This window comes from Lucilia sericata, unplaced genomic scaffold (genome assembly GCF_015586225.1).
Source record: "Lucilia sericata isolate MDLA Ls3-8-SP2 unplaced genomic scaffold, ASM1558622v1 Contig000348F_arrow, whole genome shotgun sequence".
NCBI lineage: Eukaryota > Metazoa > Arthropoda > Insecta > Diptera > Calliphoridae > Lucilia > Lucilia sericata.
This window is the reverse complement of record NW_023994368.1, coordinates 225,238-244,193: the sequence shown is the minus strand read 5'-3', so window position 1 is coordinate 244,193 and position 18,956 is coordinate 225,238. Positions and strand designations below refer to the sequence as shown.

The window sequence follows — 18,956 nt, the reverse complement described above, 5'->3', positions numbered from 1 at the left end:
CTATTTGAAAATAATTGAAATTTAAAAATGCATTCAACATTGACATACATTTATTTTTAAACCAAACAAAAAGAAAAAAAAAAAACAATCACCTCATAAAACCAAATAATTACTATTTAATTTTTATACTTTTAATAATATTTTAACGCCGCCTCTGTTATTTTTAATTACAACTAAAAACTAGAGTGTGAAGTAACAACTGAAATAAGTGATAAAAACGATAATTGTTATCTGGCCAATAACAAAAATGTTTAAACATTAAGCACAAGCACATACTCTTTTTTTCTTAACAGTGATATTTTCAAAAGAAATGTTAACTGACAAAATTTACAAAAAAAAGTATTGTATTTAAAACGACAATGGAAACAACAGCAACAACTCTAGTATCTACAATAGTAGTACAAAAATTATAAAACATCAAACTACTCTAGACTTTATTGTACTAAAAAATTAAATTAAAGCAAAAAATTTAAAACAAAAACAAAAAAACTATGAAACAAACAACATTAAAATAAAGAAAACGAAAAAAAAAGTTAAAGGGGGTAGTGCAAAATTTACCACTACGCCTGAGTAGTTTAAGAAAGTACGCGAATGCAACACCACGTCTAATTTGAAAGAAACCAAATAAATTATTATTTAATAATAATTTTTTCTCTTTCGGAAAAATACACTAAAGAAAACACGAAACATGCGTTTAGTATTATTATTAATATTTAGTTTAAAATTATTGCATTTAGTTGCAAGCGAAAGTGATAATGAAAAGAGTTTATCCACTTCCATATCCGGTATGGTACAGCTGCTGGAAACGGAAGAGCAGTTAATCGATAGTGTTGAAAAATATGCTGAAGAATTACAAAAGAAAGTGAATGCTTTAAAAAAGTGAGAAAATTTTATAAGTGTTGGTGTTTAAAAAATCCTTAAATTGTTCTTAATTTTAAAGTTTAGCACAAGAATTAAAAGCTGAAAATCAAAAATCTCTAAATAAACGCGAGGAATATCTATTCAATCCTCTAAATGGTTTTGCTCTTATACGACGTATGTACAATGATTGGCCTAAAATCGAATTGTTTATGAGCAAACCGGTGGGTGAAGGTAAATATATATTCGAATAGTGAGAAAATTATTCATTTGTGGTGGCGATATTGTTTTAGAAAAATTTTGTTATGTTAAACCTATTCTGTTCAGAGTAGTTAAAGCAAATGGAAAATTACTTAGTTCCACTACTATATAGTTTAAAACTAACAGATGTAAATATCATTAACAACTTCAGTGGACAAATTAATCTGTTTTAAACCCGAAAGATTCTGTTCTATAGTGAGTGCCAACTGAACCTCTTCAGATCCTTGAATGGTTTAGGTTTTGAATAGTTATGCGCCATAAAAAAGTTGCATATCCACTCGGGCACCATGAGGTCTATTGTGATTCCCGTCAAAGAGTGAAGATTCAAAGACATAGAAACAAAAACACTGTAATAAAACAAGAACGAATGGAAGAAGAAGATAGGTAAAATAGGATAGATGAAAGGAAAATAGGTCTATTCCAAGGGAATACAACCCAGAAGATTTACCCTAAAGAATAATCTCTTTATTCTTTAGGGCAATAGTCCTGTATATTACTGCCCCATTTAGCATCCCTATCAAAATGCTTAGACTGCATTTATCCAGTCCCATTAGTATTTTGAAAACAGGTCCATTCCAAGGGAATACAACCCAGAAGATTTACCCTAAAGAATAAAAAGATGAGAGAGAAAATCTATGTCCCCCTATAAAGCCCAGTAAAAGAAATAACTAACTGCCTTGAAAAACCTAGTAGACTGCTACGGTTAAGACCCACACTATCTCGCATTTCGTTATGCAACCTATTCCCTAGCCATTTCAGCTTGAGATTTGGTATCCTAGGACAGTGGCAAATTATATACTCGATCGTCTCTATTTCCTCCTCATCTTCGCATAACCTGCAATAGTCCGGTATATTACTGCCCCACTTACTGACAAATGCCCTAACTAAGCAATGCCCCGCTAGTATCCCAATCAGAATCCTTAGACTGCAATATCCAGTCCAATTAGTATTTTGGTAGCCCCCCTATCAAGTGTTTGTAAGATGGCCTTTGATACTTTACAATCCAGTCTACTATTCCAGGATTGGTTTATGTGTCACGGATTCTTTCGAATATCAGCCTATAATAGTGACAAGTGGGTGTTTTACCACCATTTCCCTGTCATATATATCAAGGTTCGAAGTTCGAACCTAACATAGGCACCCAACACAGTCTTATGGCAAACAGTCTCATAATGTCCCTAAAGCATTTCTACAATCTACAAACCAGTTGCGAATGTACCGTGCGACCAGCCAATACACTAGGAGCAGCTTGCCTATCAAAATAAATTGTCACAACTGCCCCCGGATTGATTTGACTCTGTATCAGTTCCGTCAGTTTCCAGATCGCTAGGATCTCTGCTTGAAAGACACTACATTCGTCAGGGAGTCTGAAGGATCGTTTATGTTGATATCTGCAAAATAATCCATCTTGGACCCGTCACTGAAAACTGCACACCCACCAAATAGTCTATCAGGCACAAGCCAATCATCCCTAGTTGGAAATACTATTAGAGGTGTTTCCCCGAAGGCCAGAGTAGTAATATTTTTGAGTAGCTTCCCTAAAACTAATGATGCCGACATTACTACTATAACTCGTTCCCTAAAACTTAATAGTGATTCTAAAGTACTTTAAAGGAGTTATCTGGGAATTACTTCTTTAACACCAGTTATAAATTATTAGGGTACTAGTTTAATGGAACTGAATAATATGTTAAAAATATTTTTTCAAAAATAAAACAATTCGTTTCGGTCACAATGAATATATTTTCTCCTCCGATTAATTCTAAACTTTAATCGAAACCATTTTCTATAAAGTTTATCTGGACGTCATACGTAACTACAGACCTGAAATGCCTACGGCCACAGATTTAGCAGAAGCATCAGAAGCCTTAAATCGGCTGCAAACTGTTTATGATTTAAAGCCAGCCGATATGGTGAAGGGTATATTAAATGGCAAACAATATAAGTAAGTCTCGATCTATTTTAATATAATTATTTAATAATAAAATACTTTATTTAATCCTTTTAGCGCTTCATTAAAATCCATTGATTCCTATTTTATGGGTTACTATTTGTTTAGTAAAAATATGTATTATCCGGCTGGATTTTGGCTATATAATTCCATTATAAATTATGAGGAGATAAATAATTTTAATAGCATAGTAGACTTTGGCAAAGAGAAACCCTTGGAATTGTATGCCGATATCTTAGTAAAACAAAGTAATTTTTGAATATTTTGGAAATATGAAAAGTTTGAAAAAAATATTAAACCGATTTTATAGATCGTCCCAAAGATGCTTTAAGTTCTATTAGCCAGGCTTCGGATTTACTGCCAACTGATGCTCGTTTATTGAACCGCAAAAATGAAATTCAACTATTAGCCAATACTAACGATGGACCAGCGATACATGTATGTAGGGCTTAGAGATTCTTAAATTATTTTTAATATCGATTTGTTGGATTAGTGGTCAAGTAATCATGACATAAATGATGTGAACTTGTATATATCCGACCAAAAATGTTTACATTTAACTTTTATAACAAAAATTTCTTTTACTATCTTATACCTCCTTTTCAATCCACTTAGTACCCTCCTCCAGTAGTCTATAATTATGAACGTGGCTGTCGTGGACATTTCTCCAACCAAACGTCTAAAATGTATTGCATCTACAATACAACCGCTTCGGCATTCTTACGATTGGCACCGATTAAAATGGAAATTATACACTTAGAACCCTATATGGTGCTCTTCCACGATGTGATATCCGATCAAGAAATCGAACATTTGAAAAATTTAGCTAGACCGAATTTAAAGCGTGCAACAGTTTATAATGATGAAAAGGCACGTTCATTGGTGGTGAATACAAGAACATCCAAATTCTCTTGGTTCCAAGATAATACAGATGAAATAACGAAACGTATAAACCAGCGAATAATCGATATGACCGGTTTCGATATAGTCGGTTCGGAAATGTTGCAAGTAATGAATTATGGTCTGGGTGGTCATTACGACAAACACTATGATTTCTTTAATGTGACACAGGTTGGATTCTGAAATAATAATTTTAAAATAATAAAATTTTACAAAAATGTTCAACAATTTTAGGATACTGCAGTGGTGGCTAAAGAAGGTGATCGTATATCAACAGTATTATTTTATGTAAGTTTTATAACAATTTGTTTAAATTTAATAAAAATGATAATTTTTATTAAAATTTGTATCAAACTTTAACTTTAGTTGAGTGATGTAGAACAAGGTGGCGCCACTGTTTTCCCCAACATACAAACCGCCGTTTTCCCTCGTAAAGGCTCTGCGGTCATGTGGTATAATCTCAATAATAAAGTAGAGGGTGATGCTTTAACTTTACATGCTGCCTGTCCTGTTATAGTGGGTTCCAAGTGGGGTAAGTTATAATTAAAATTTTAACACGTCTGTAATTTTCATTGTTTTTTTCCACATTTCCTACAGTTTGCAATAAATGGATTCGTTCCAAAGCTCAAATATTTAGAAGACCGTGCTATATATAGTAATAAATTTAATTTGTAATTATAGTTAATAAAGTATTTATTAAAAGAAAAAAAGCACAAGTATATTTTATTTAAACATTTGCAAGATATTACGTAACTAGCTCGATGCTGATTGCACAACAACCACACAATTTTAAGCTACTTACCGTGACTAACACATTATTTTTCATATAAATTCCTATAACTAATATTTCCAATAATCAGGGAAAATAAAAAACATGGGCGATAATTTGTTTTTATTGCATAATTCGTTAACTATGTTATTAACAAAGTATTAGCGTTTATATTTAAAAATTTCTTTTGAAAAAGCACTTAAACTCAGCGGCCACAATCCATGCTGCTGGGAGTCTAACCGGCCATGCTTCCATTCTGGGAAATACGACTTACATTCACAAAAACATTTCCATGCTCTTTCCACACAAATGATTCGTAGTCGAGATTTTCAGCACCCCAGCCTCCTCAGGTTGGTGATCATTCACCGTTTTAAGCTACAAAATGATTGACTGGCTGAAATCTCAGCTATATAAGAGCGGTAAACTAGATGAGGTACTATAGGTTATACAAAAGAAATATCTGAATCTGTAATAACAGTAAACCTACAATAAAATCGTTATCTGGTATCTACACGACATACAGACTTGTTTTGCTAATGTTGAGCGTCTCTTGACGAGATAGCAAACCTTTCGTAAATGGAACTGCTCTGGGTACAGGGTCACTCTAATGTGCCTGGGAACATTAAAACGGATGAACTAGCAAAAACGGAGTCTAATGCAACAAATCCCCCATCCAGCATGAACTTTATTACTCTGCTCAGAATGGCCCGGTCTCTCTATGATTAGGGAAAATCTATATGTTTGATGGGGCACTGTATTATGGGTGCGTTGTCACAATGAGGATGAAGGCGAAACTGTAGAACACTTTCTCTGCCTCTGTCCTGCTTTGACAAATATCGGAACTGAGTTTCTGAGCAGTTCAATACTGCATGAACTTGCGGCCCTCTCTAATACGTATGGATACATATAAGATAGAATGATATAATCTTGCCTCTGGCTGGTTTGATTCCATGTCAATCACGGACATGTAATATCCTAAATATGGGATGGGGCAGTATCCGTTACAGGATAAAACATCATCATGTTGTGGGCCCAAGTGAGTCAGTCATTGGCAGGCTGCCTCAACAATCTAACCTAAACTTAAGCCCCAATAGAAGATCTACAGCCTAGAGACTAGATTAGACTATAACTTCTTCTAGTCTCATGCTTTTGTCTATTTTTATACTAGGTCGTGCTCTTGGATATGGTCTATAGACATACAACCGATCTAACACCTAGATTGTAGTGTTGTCTAATGACAAGATTGTGGTTTGGTCTAATGACTAGACAGTAGCATATTCTAAAGAATAGACCGTTCTTTTTTAAGTATAAATACAAGAGTGTAATCATTACCGTAGACTTGACTGTAAAGGCAAGACTTTACTCTAGCTTAATGAGTAGACCGTGGTCTAGCATAAACGCCAGACTGTGTTCTATTCTAAAGACAAGACACTAAACTGAGGTATATCATAAAGACCAGACTATGGTCTAGCCAAAAGATGAATACTGAATTCTACCCTAAATACTAACTACTAGGCAGTGTTTTGTTATAAAGACTAATGATAGGTCTAGCCTAAATATTACTCTGTGGTCTATCCTAAAGGCTAGATTATGGTCTATCTAAAATATTACACTGTGATCTAGCCTAATCACTAAAATGTGGTCTAGCATTAATGATAGGCTGCGGTCTATCCTAAATACTGACTTTAAGATTGGACTGTAGTCTAGCTTAAAGACCAGACCATAGTCTACCTTTAACGCCGAACTATGCTCTAACCTAAACTCTTTAATGTGATCTAGTCTCTAGTTTTCTTTAAACGCGATATTAGACTGGGGTTCAGTGTAGAAACTAAAGTCTAAACACTGTCGTTTAGAGTATATTTTAAACTATACCCTTGTATCCTTAGATTAGACTCCTATTAGTCTCTAGTTTTGTTTAAATGCAATATTAGACTGGGGTTCAGTTTAGAAACTAAAGTCTAAACACTATCGTTTAGAGTATACTTTAAACTATACTCCTATATCTTTAGATTAGACTCCTTTAAGGCCTTCAGAAAATATGTGTTTAAAAAATAGTTCATAGAAGATAAAAACTGGATTAAATTTGACCCTACAGGGAATGGATCCTTCATCGAAACTAATCTCATGATCGATTCTTGATGTTTACCATAGCAACAGCCTTGTACTTTTTAGTTATTTTAAGACCGGAGTGAAATAAATCATAAATAAACAAATTGATATTCTGGATTTACACATACAGATTACAAATCTGTGGTAAAAATAGTTATTTTTGGTGCTTTCCAGGAGAAAATTTTAGATTCCAATAGAAAACTCCCTGCAAAAATGATTGGAGGTTTTATGATTTTATGATTTAGGTAATCCAAAAACTACTCCTCTGTAAACATTATTGGAGTACATGATCCGTTTAGTAGTCCTATGTAATGAATCATATTTACAACAACATGGTCCTTAGCCTTACATATCATGTTGCGGATTATGTGCTCCCATAATTTAAGCCAGGAAGTAGTTTTGGGATAACAACGATGTAATAAATGGATTAGTTATATTTGTTATATTTGGATTAGTTTTGGACCAGTCCTTTGAGGATTACTCTTTACACGCGTGTGCGGACATTTAAAAGTGTGAACCCCATTAAAAACGTACAATTTTTGTGTAGGGTGTTAATTGTAAATCGCTGAAAAATTATTCAATTATTGTCTAGATATTTATCGAAACTTAAATCAAGTAAAAAACTAAATTATTATTGAATGCGTGTTTTATTTCAACAAATTAAGTGATTTTATGAAATTATATTACAAATAGGTACTTTTCAAAAGTACCATATATTTAAAATCATTTTATCCCTAAAGCAGAATATTGTAATAATGGTATAGAAAATGCCTACGGGTTTCGATTAATTTTGATTTCACCGTTATTTTTTAATGAAAAAGTACCAATGAGATATATATTTTTACCCTTAATACCCTTCAACGTTAACATTACCTAGATATATATGTATGTATGTGTGTCTAAAAATATAATATAGAAAGTTACAAAGTTACAGTTAAGTAAAAGTTGTTTAGTTTCAAAAAGCGTACGATTACATTACAACAGTTGATTTTAAATTAAAAACGGAATTAGTTCATATAAAATTTATTAAAGTTTTGATTTTGAATATAAAGCATTAAAAAACTTATTTAAACATATATTTTAGTAAAATGACTACATTTGTAACAATAATAATTATGTTAACAGTGTTCCATTCAACTACAAGTCAAAAATATAAAGAAAAAAGTTTATCCACTTCCATAGCTGGTGGCCTGAGTGAACTGCTGGAAGTAGAAATGCTTTTAATTGACAGTGTAGCCAAGTACGTCATAGAGTTGCAAAGGAAAGTGGATGCATTAAAAAAGTGAGAATTAAATGAAAACCATATGGTATTTAAAATTTAAGTGTTTATTAAAATTTTAAAGTTTGGTGTTAGAACCAAAGAATAATAAGAAGTTGGACTATGACATTGTTTTACAACAATAACATTTTCTTCTCTTCACAGACGAGTTCTGTGTAAATTCAACACACTTGTGAGAACTCAATTCTCTCACAATACTTCAAAACTTTTTCGCGAAAATACCGGGATAATAGGACTTGAACGACGTTTTTTCACAAACACATAACTATTTTTTAATTTTTTACACAATTTTATCGCATTTAACAATCCGAAATATTTTTATTTTCCACAAACTAAAAAATATTTTTTTAATTTTTTTGACAATTAATTTTTGTGTGTTGAAATTAAAATTGACAAAACAAAGTTGTATATTTTGGTATTGAAAATGAAAAAATTATTTAAAATAAACTTATTTTTTTGCAAAAAAAGATATTTAAAGTCCGAAAAATATATTAATTAAATGTTTACTGATCAGATGTGGGCAAAATAAAGTAAAAAATCTGCGAATGTAGAAATTTAAATATTATTTATTTTTCCTAAAATTTTTATGTACGATTTTATGCAAGTATGTTTGTTCGGAATGTGTGGTGAAAGTGGTTGGAGCTCCAATACTAATACAAAAATTCTACCAATACATACTTAGAGTTAGGTACCGAATGACAATTCCTTTACGTACCAACTGACAAGCCCCAATTTCTTTATATTCTTTGGTTAGAACTATCAGAGGAAAATCAGAAATCTGTTAACAGACGTGAGGAATATTTATATAACCCTTTAAATGGTTTTACTCTCATTAGGCGTATGTACTCTGATTGGACTAAAATTGAATTATTTATAAGGAAAACTGTAGGTGAAGGTAGGTATTTTTTTCTAAGAAAAATTAATAACTTTTATCCAGTTATGTAGTTTTTACAAATCTGCAAAATCTGTTTTCTTGTAGACCATTTAGCTGTCATACGCCATTATAGACCGGAAATGCCCACTTTTACTGATATATTAGAAGCTTCTGAAGCTATAAATCGCTTGCAAACTGTTTACGATTTAAAAGCCAACGATCTAGTTAAGGGCATAATAAATGGTCAACAGTATGAGTAAGTTTTTTTAAATTGGTTGTTGTGGAAAACGATCTTGGTAACAGATTTGTCTTAAACTTTTAGAACCAAACTTAAATCAATTGATTCCTATTTTATGGGTTACTATTTATTTAGTAAAAAACTCTATTATCCTGCTGGATTTTGGTTGAATTCTTCTCTGGGGAATTATGAGGATGAAAATGAGTTCAATAAAATTGTGAATTTTAACAAAGAGAAAATATTGGAACTATACGCAGAGACTTTGGTACAGCAAAGTAAGTTTTCATTATGGTCCACTCTATAGTCTAGTCTGTAGACCAGTCTAGTCTATAGTCTAGTCTAGACTATAGTCCCATAGACTATAAACTAGGCTATAGACTAGACTATAGACTAGACTATAAACTAACTACAGACTAGACTATAGACTAGACTGTAAATTCAGACAATACACTAGACTATAGGCTAGACTATAACTAGACTATAGACTAGACTATAGACTAGTCTATAGGCTGGACTATAGGCTGGACTATAGACTAGACTAGACTAGAGACTAGACTATAGACTAGACTATAGACTAGGCTACAGACTAGACTATAGACTAGACTATAGACTAGACTATAGACTAGACTATAGACTAGCCTAGACTAGATATAGACTAGACTACCTAGACTAGACTATAGACTAGACTATAGGACTAGACTATAGACTAGACTATAGACTAGACTATAGACTAGACTATAGACTAGACATAGACTAGACTATAGGCTAGACTAGACTATAGACTAGACTATGACTAGACTATAGACTAGACTTAGACTAGACTACTAGACTAGACTAGACTACTAGACTAGACTAGACATAGAATAGACTATAGACTAGACTATAGACTAGACTATAGACTAGACTATAGACTAGACTATAGACTAGACTATAGACTAGACTATAGACTAGACTATAGACTAGACTATAGACTAGACTATAGACTAGACTATAGACTAGCTATAGACTAGACTATAGACTCTAGACTATAGACTAGACTATAGACTAGACTATAGACTAGACTAACTAGACTAGACTATAGACTAGACTAGACTAGACTAGACTAGACTATCGACTAGACTAGACTATAGACTAGACTAGATCTAGACTAGAACTAGACTATAGACTAGACTATAGACTAGACTATAGACTAGACTATAGACTAGACTAGACTATAGACTAGACTAGACTATAGACTAGACTAGACTAGACTAGACTATAGACTAGACTATAGACTAGACTATAGACTAGACTATAGACTAGACTATAGACTAGACTATAGACTAGACTATAGACTAGACTATAGACTAGACTATAGACTAGACTATAGACTAGACTATAGACTAGACTATAGACTAGACTATAGACTAGACTATAGACTAGACTATAGACTAGACTATAGACTAGACTATAGACTAGACTATAGACTAGACTATAGACTAGACTATACTAGACTATAGACTAGACTATAGACTAGACTATAGACTAGACTATAGACTAGACTATAGACTAGACTATAGACTAGACTATAGACTAGACTATAGACTAGACTATAGACTAGACTATAGACTAGACTATAGACTAGACTATAGACTAGACTATAGACTAGACTATAGACTAGACTATAGACTAGACTATAGACTAGACTATAGACTCTATTATCCTGCTGGATTTTGGTTGAATTCTTCTCTGGGGAATTATGAGGATGAAAATGAGTTCAATAAAATTGTGAATTTTAACGAAGAGAAAATATTGGAACTATACGCAGAGACTTTGGTACAGCAAAGTAAGTTTTCATTATGGTCCACTCTATAGTCTAGTCTGTAGACCAGTCTAGTCTATAGTCTAGTCTAGACTATAGTCCCATAGACTATAAACTAGGCTATAGACTAGACTATAGACTAGACTATAGACTAGACTATAAACTAACTATAGACTAGACTATAGACTAGACTATAAATTCAGACAATACACTAGACTATAGGCTAGACTATAGACTAGACTATAGACTAGTCTATAGGCTGGACTATAGGCTGGACTATAGACTAGACTAGACTAGAGACTAGACTATAGACTAGACTATAGACTAGACTATAGACTAGGCTACAGACTAGACTATAGACTAGACTATAGACTAGACTATAGACTAGACTATAGACTAGACTATAGACTAGACTATAGACTAGACTATAGACTAGACTATAGACTAGACTATAGACTAGACTATAGACTAGACTATAGACTAGACTAGACTATAGACTAGACTATAGACTAGACTAGACTATAGACTAGACTATAGACTAGACTATAGACTAGACTATAGACTAGACTATAGACTAGACTATAGACTAGACTATAGACTAGACTATAGACTAGACTATAGACTAGACTATAGACTAGACTATAGACTAGACTATAGACTAGACTATAGACTAGACTATAGACTAGACTATAGACTAGACTATAGACTAGACTATAGACTAGACTATAGACTAGACTATAGACTAGACTATAGACTAGACTATAGACTAGACTATAGACTAGACTATAGACTAGACTCTAGACTAGACTATAGACTAGACTATAGACTAGACTATAGACTAGACTATAGACTAGACTATAGACTAGACTATAGACTAGACTATAGACTAGACTATAGACTAGACTATAGACTAGACTATAGACTAGACTATAGACTAGACTATAGACTAGACTATAGACTAGACTATAGACTAGACTATAGACTAGACTATAGACTAGACTATAGACTAGACTATAGACTAGACTATAGACTAGACTATAGACTAGACTATAGACTAGACTATAGACTAGACTATAGACTAGACTATAGACTAGACTATTGACTAGACTATAGACTAGACTATAGACTATAGATAGACTATAGACTAGACTATAGACTAGACTATAGACTAGACTATAGACTAGACTATAGACTAGACTATAGACTAGACTATAGACTAGACTATAGACTAGACTATAGACTAGACTATAGACTAGACTATAGACTAGACTAGACTAGACTATAGACTAGACTATAGACTAGACTATAGACTAGACTATAGACTAGACTATAGACTAGACTATAGACTAGACTATAGACTATAGACTAGACTATAGACTAGACTATAGACTAGACTATAGACTAGACTATAGACTAGACTATAGACTAGACTATAGACTAGACTATAGGACTAGACATAGACTAGACTATAGACTAGACTATAGACTAGACTATAGACTAGACTATAGACTAGACTATAGACTAGACTATAGATAGACTATAGACTAGACTATAGACTAGACTATAGACTAGACTATAGACTAGACTATAGACTAGACTATAGGACTAGACATAGACTAGACTATAGACTAGACTATAGACTAGACTATAGACTAGACTATAGACTAGACTATAGACTAGACTATAGACTAGGACTATAGACTAGGACTATAGACTAGACTATAGACTAGACTATAGATAGACTATAGACTAGACTATAGACTAGACTATAGACTAGACTATAGACTTAGGACTATAGCCTAGCACTATAGACTAGACTATAGACTAGACTATAGACTAGACTATAGACTAGACTATAGACTAGACTATAGACTAGGACTATAGACTAGACTATAGACTAGACTTATAGACTAGACTATTAGACTAACTATAGACTAGACCTAGACTAGACTATAGACTAGACTATAGACTAGACTATAGACTAGACTATAGACTAGACTATAGACTAGACTATAGACTAGACTATAGACTAGACTATAGACTAGACTATAGACTAGACTATAGACTAGACTATAGACTAGACTATAGACTAGACTATAGACTAGACTATAGACTAGACTATAGACTAGACTATAGACTAGACTATAGACTAGACTATAGACTAGACTATAGACTAGACTATAGACTAGACTATAGACTAGACTATAGACTAGACTATAGACTAGACTATAGACTAGACTATAGACTAGACTATAGACTAGACTATAGACTAGACTATAGACTAGACTATAGACTAGACTAGACTATACTATAGTTAGTTTTAGTCAAGTCTATAGTCTAGTCTATAGTCTAGTCTATAGTCTAGTCAATAGTCTAGTCAATAGTCTAGTCTATAGTCTAGTCTATAGTCTAGTCTAAAGTCTAGTCTATAGTCTAGTCTACAGTCTAGTCTATAGTCTACTCTATAGTCTAGTCTATAGTCTACTCTATAGTCTAGTCTATAGTCTAGTCTATAGTCTAGTCTATTGTCTAGTCTACAGTCTAGTCTATTGTCTAGTCTACAGTCTAGTCTATATTCTAGTCTATAGTCTAGTCTACATTCAAGTCTATAGTCTAGTCTATAGCCTAGTCTATAGTCTAGTCTATAGTCTAGTCTATAGTCTTGTCTATAGTCTAGTCAATAGTCTAGTCTATAGTCTAGTCAATAGTCTAGTCTAGTCTATAGTCTAGTCTATAGTCTAGTCAATAGTCCAGTCTATAGTCTAGTCAATAGTCTAGTCTATAGTCTAGTCTATAGTCTAATCTATAGTCGAATCTATAGTCTGGTTTATGGTCTTGTCTATAGCATAGTCAACAGTCTAGTCTATAGTCTAGCTTATAGTCTAGTCTATAGCCTAGCCTATAGTCTAGTCTATAGCCTATAGTCTATACTATAGTCCTTAGTCTAGTCTATAGTCTAGTCCATAGTCTAGACAAAAATTAGATTTAAACGGAGTGACAAACTTCTCGTGAAAGTAAGGGTTAAATATTCACTGTCTTCTCCGAATACTTTACATTCGTCTGAAACCGTTCGTCCGATATTGTATAGTTATGCTCGTGAATCTGTGTATCCACTAAGAATAAGTACCATTTTATTCTTTCCAAGGAGGCGGTGGGGTCACCCCATAGGATTTTTGTGATCATATATACAGTTCCGTAAAAAAAGGGAGAAACTAAATTTTATGTTGGACGACTAAGATTTATTATTCTTTATTAATTTATAATATTTAGATCGACCCGTAGACGCTTTACGTTTTGTTACACAGGCTTCAGATTTACAACCATTGGATGCTCATTTACTAAATCGCAAAAATCAAATACAGTTATTAATCCATAAAAGTAATGATAAACCATTAGAGGTAAGAAATATTATTATGATTTCTTCTTTTTAAATAATTCATATGCTAAATTTAACCACAACCTTAGTACCCTACACCAGTTATTTCCAATTATGAACGTGGTTGTCGTGGTGACTTCAGCAAACATCTTTCAAAACTATATTGTCTTTATAACACAAACACTACGTCATTCTTAAGATTGGCTCCCATAAAAATGGAACTATTAAATTTTGAACCATACATGGTGCTATTTCATGATATAATATCAGATAAGGAAATAAAACATTTAATAAATTTAGCTAGACCAAATTTACAAAGGGCGGCTGTATATGACAATGAAGCGTCCGAGCTATTGGTAGCAAATGAAAGAACTTCCAAGGTAGTTTGGTTGGACGATGACATCGATGTAATAATAAAACGCCTCAAACAAAGAATAAGTGATATGACTGGTTTAAATATTGCCGATGCGGAAGAATTGCAAGTTGTAAATTATGGTCTGGGTGGTCACTATGAGGAGCATTATGATTTCTTTAATGCAACAGATGTAAGTAGTGATTTAGTGTGTTCAAATGATATAAAATATTAAATTATATTTAGAGCCCTACAAAGGTTTTAGAACTGGGAGATCGTATAGCTACTGTATTGTTTTACGTAAGTTTTCCTAAAGAAAGTCAAAAATGTATTTTTTCTAACAACTACCATTTAGTTGAGTGATGTAGAACAAGGTGGCGCCACAGTTTTTCCAAAACTAGAAACGGCCGTATTTCCTCGCAAGGGCTCTGCTCTTATGTGGTATAATCTTAATAATAAAGTGGAGATTGATGAACAGACCTTACATGCTGCTTGTCCCGTTTTAGTGGGTTCTAAATGGGGTATGTTTTAAAGAATTTTGGATAGAAAATTATTAGAATTATTGGCTTTAATTTAATTTCGTTGCAGTTTGCAGTAAATGGATTCGCTCAAATGCCCAAATATTCAAAAAGCCTTGTTATATATAAAATTGGTTATAATTTTAAATTAAAAGAATTTTTTTTGTGGAAATTAGTATTACTCATGTAGAAAGCTTTTAAATAAGTAATCGTTTTTATTAAGTGACAAAATTTATATTCATTTCTTTTTTTTAAATTAAATTATAAAATTTAAACTCATGTGCAACCGACTGTGCATTAATTTCTTGACTTGTAAACATGTGCAAAATTGCAATTGCAATGTAAAAGTATTGCAAGTCTTAATTTAAATTGCAAAATATTTCAATTATTTTTTATACCTTACACCACTTTAGTGGGGAGGGTATATTGGGTTTGTGCTGATGTTTGTAACGCACAATAATATTGGTCCTATACCCACCTTAAAGTATTCCAATCGACTTAGAATCATTTTCTGAGTCGATTTAGCTATGTCCGTCCGTCCATGTAAAATTTGTAATCAAACTACAGGTCGCAATTTTGAAGATAATTCAATGAAATTTGGTACATGATCTTCTATTGTCCCAGGGACGAAGCCAATTAAAAATGGTTACGATTGGTCCATTATTTCACCTAGCCCCCATACAACTGAACCCCTGAATGGGGCTTGTAAACCTTGTAATCAAACTACAGGTCGCAGTTTTGAAGATAATTCAATGAAATTTGGCACACGATCTTCTATGGCACCAGAGACGAAGTCTATTGAAAATGGTTAACATCGGTCCATTATTTCACCTAGTCCCCATACAACTGAACCCCTGAATAGGGCTTGTAAAGCTTGTAATCAAACTACAATTTTGAAGATAATTCAATGAAATTTGGCACACGATCTTCTATGGTACCAGAGACGAAGTCTATTGAAAATGGTTAACATCGGTCCATTATTTCACCTAGCCCCCATACAACTGAACCGGACTAATGGGGCTTTTAAGTTCATAATTATGTTTAATATACTCGTATCTCGACAAAAAGCTACAGACCCAAGTTCTATACTAGCCTTGATGACCCTCATGAATTTTTTAATTATAGGGTCTCATTTGACCATAGCCCCTATTCAAATCCCCGATGAACCGACAATTATATAACTAGTAAAGAAATTTCCGGTAAAACCTGTTTCTGTAAAAGTTTATCAATATGCTGTCATTTTTAAGCCGGTTATGGGACATTTCCGATCATCGTAAAACTTTGTGGAAAGATTTTGGTTCCTATAAAACTTGTTTACCTTGAATTTGAACCTTAATTTTAAGTTTTATAGGGTAGAGTCAATTATGAACCGATCCTTATATAACTAGTAGAGATATTTCCGGTAAAACCTGTTTCTGTAAAAGTTTATCAATATGCTGTCATTTTTAAGCCGGTTATGGGCTTTAAAGATATTTTCGATCATCTTAAGACTTTGTGGAGAGATTTTGGTTCCTATAAAACTTGTTTACCTTGAATTTAATCCTTAAGTCATTTTATGAGTACGGCCTAATATAGTGGGTAGGGTCTATCTAATATAGTGGGTCAGATTTTCAAAAAATTGTGTACGTATGAAAATAGCTTATATCGAATTTCATCACTATACTGGTATTTTTAAGTCAGTTATGACTGTTTGAATTGAATTCCGGGAGGTCTCTTATATGAGGGCAAAAATAAATTGTGAACCGATCATGCTAATATTCAACACCAAATAACTTGATTCAATAAAAATTATTTATGGAAAATTTCAGTAATCTTGCTTTTATCATTCGGACCCTACAATGTTTTCAACAGACGGACGGACAAGGCAAGATTTTTAACGAGGACATACTTTTCTGGGTTTTAGACCAATATTTCGATGTGTACAAAAGGAAAGCCAAAATTAATATACTTCCCATCTTTTGATTATTAAAAAAAATTATAACAAGTAAGAGTGCTATATTCGGCGAATCTTATATACCCACCATCAAATCATATGTCTTAAATTTCAGGAGAATTTCGCAAAGTGGAGCTATACTATAACAACCGATGTTTTTGCTACTATAATTTAATCATTTATTGGATTTTTTCTAAACTGATTTATCATATATAAATATACAATAAAACTTGTTTTGTATTAATGCTTTCTAAGCCTTATATGAAGTCTTTAATTGAAGTTATTGTTATGAGCGTTAAAGCCATTTTATGAGGGGGACCTTATATGGGGGGTAGAATCAATTATGGACCGATCCTCTTAATATTTGGCAGAGAGATTTTAGTTTCTATACAACATGTTTATGTCAATTTCGTTGATATACTGGCATTTTGAAGCAAATTATGAACTTTAAAGTAGTTTTCTGAGAGAAACCTTATATGGGGGGTAGGGTCACTTATGAGCCGATATCCATAAAATTTGGCAGAGAGATATTTGTTCTCCGAAAACTCGTTTACGTCGAATTTCGTTGCTTTACTATAATTTTGTAGCAAATTATGAGCTTTATAGTCAATTTATGAGGGGACCTTATATCGGGGGTAGGGTCAGTTATGAACCAATCCTCATAAAATTTGGCAGAGAGATTTTAATTCCTCTTAAACATGTTTATGTTGACTTTCGTGATTTGCTGGTATTTTTTTCCGAGGGGAACCTTATATGGGGGATAGGTTCAATTATGGGCCGATCTCCATAAAATTTAGCAGAGAGGTTTTCACCTAAAACTTGTTTATGTCGAATTTCGTTGCATGGCTATCATTTTGAAGCAAGTTATGAGTGTTATAGTCGTTTTCTGAGAGGGACATTATATGAGGGGTGGGGTCAATTATGGACCGATTCTCATAAAATTTGGTAGGGAGACTTTGGTTCATATAAAACTTGTTTATGTGGAATTTAATTGACATACTGACATACCAGCTATGACTGTTTACACCGTTTTTCGGGGGGCCACTTGTATGGGGGCTATGCCAAAACATGGACCGATATTGCCCATTTTTAATACCAAACAAACCTTACCTATAGAGAATATTTGTGAAAAATTTCATCCCTGTAGATGTTTCCGTTCGGACCCTATCATGTTTTCAACAGACAGACGGACGGACGGATAGATGGACGGACATGGCGAGATAGCGTGGGTCTATGACCAATATTTCGATGTCTTACAAACGGAATGACAAAAACAATATACCCCCATCTTTTTTGATAGTGGGTATAAAAATTATAAAAAACCATGTAAAAAACTAAAATATTTATATAAAAAATACGAAAATGAAAGAAAAAACAAGTAAGAAACTAGAGTCGGGCGTGGCCGACCATACGATACCCTACACCAATTGCGAATATTAAATGTTATTAATTTTCAATAATAAAGCATTTATGTTTAATCTTACATGGGTACCAAATAATGTCTGCTCATGTACGGCTGTATGCTGACTAGGAGAAATAAAAGTTCCTATTTCAATAATTTTTAACAGCCTTTGTCATTGGATCCAAAGAAGACAAATTTTAAGAAATTATATTGAGATTTGCGAGCTGTAGCGTGCACACAAGCTTTACACGGTCACAAAGACGGACATAGCTTAATCAATTCAGAATGTGATTCTGAACCGACTGGTATACTTAAGGACAAATATTTTTGAGTGT

At 33.1% G+C, this 18,956-nt stretch overlaps 2 protein-coding genes across 2 annotated transcripts; both read left to right on the top strand.

Annotated features, from left to right (window-relative positions):
• The first annotated feature begins 342 nt into the window (after positions 1–342).
• LOC119603947 (prolyl 4-hydroxylase subunit alpha-2-like) lies at positions 343–4,680 on the top strand. The gene is made up of 9 exons (XM_037956248.1): positions 343–879; positions 941–1,092; positions 2,914–3,064; positions 3,128–3,318; positions 3,381–3,508; positions 3,686–4,141; positions 4,205–4,258; positions 4,337–4,502; positions 4,568–4,680. Exons 1-9 carry the CDS (start codon positions 689–691, stop codon positions 4,624–4,626), a joined length of 1,548 nt encoding a protein of 515 aa, XP_037812176.1. The 5' UTR covers positions 343–688; the 3' UTR covers positions 4,627–4,680.
• A 1,040-nt stretch (positions 4,681–5,720) lies between these two features.
• Positions 5,721–15,466, top strand: LOC119603936 (prolyl 4-hydroxylase subunit alpha-2-like). Its single transcript, XM_037956235.1, has 9 exons — positions 5,721–5,775; positions 8,882–9,022; positions 9,107–9,257; positions 9,324–9,514; positions 14,311–14,438; positions 14,506–14,961; positions 15,015–15,068; positions 15,124–15,289; positions 15,357–15,466. The coding sequence occupies exons 1-9, from the start codon at positions 5,721–5,723 to the stop codon at positions 15,413–15,415; spliced, it is 1,401 nt and encodes a 466-aa protein (XP_037812163.1). The 3' UTR covers positions 15,416–15,466.
• Positions 15,467–18,956: the final 3,490 nt, after the last annotated feature.

What these genes read in the sequence shown, in the direction of transcription:
- LOC119603947 (XM_037956248.1), top strand. Translation starts at nt 689, where the DNA reads ATGCGTTTAGTATTATTATTAATATTTAGTTTAAAATTATTGCATTTA. An exon ending in CGATATCTTAGTAAAACAAA is followed by an intron (nt 3,319 to 3,380) that starts GTAATTTTTGAA and finishes CCGATTTTATAG; the next exon opens with ATCGTCCCAAAGATGCTTTA. An exon ending in ATTTCTTTAATGTGACACAG is followed by an intron (nt 4,142 to 4,204) that starts GTTGGATTCTGA and finishes CAACAATTTTAG; the next exon opens with GATACTGCAGTGGTGGCTAA.
- LOC119603936 (XM_037956235.1), top strand. Translation starts at nt 5,721, where the DNA reads ATGGGATGGGGCAGTATCCGTTACAGGATAAAACATCATCATGTTGTG. An exon ending in ATAAATGGTCAACAGTATGA is followed by an intron (nt 9,258 to 9,323) that starts GTAAGTTTTTTT and finishes TTAAACTTTTAG; the next exon opens with AACCAAACTTAAATCAATTG. An exon ending in TTTAGTGGGTTCTAAATGGG is followed by an intron (nt 15,290 to 15,356) that starts GTATGTTTTAAA and finishes ATTTCGTTGCAG; the next exon opens with TTTGCAGTAAATGGATTCGC.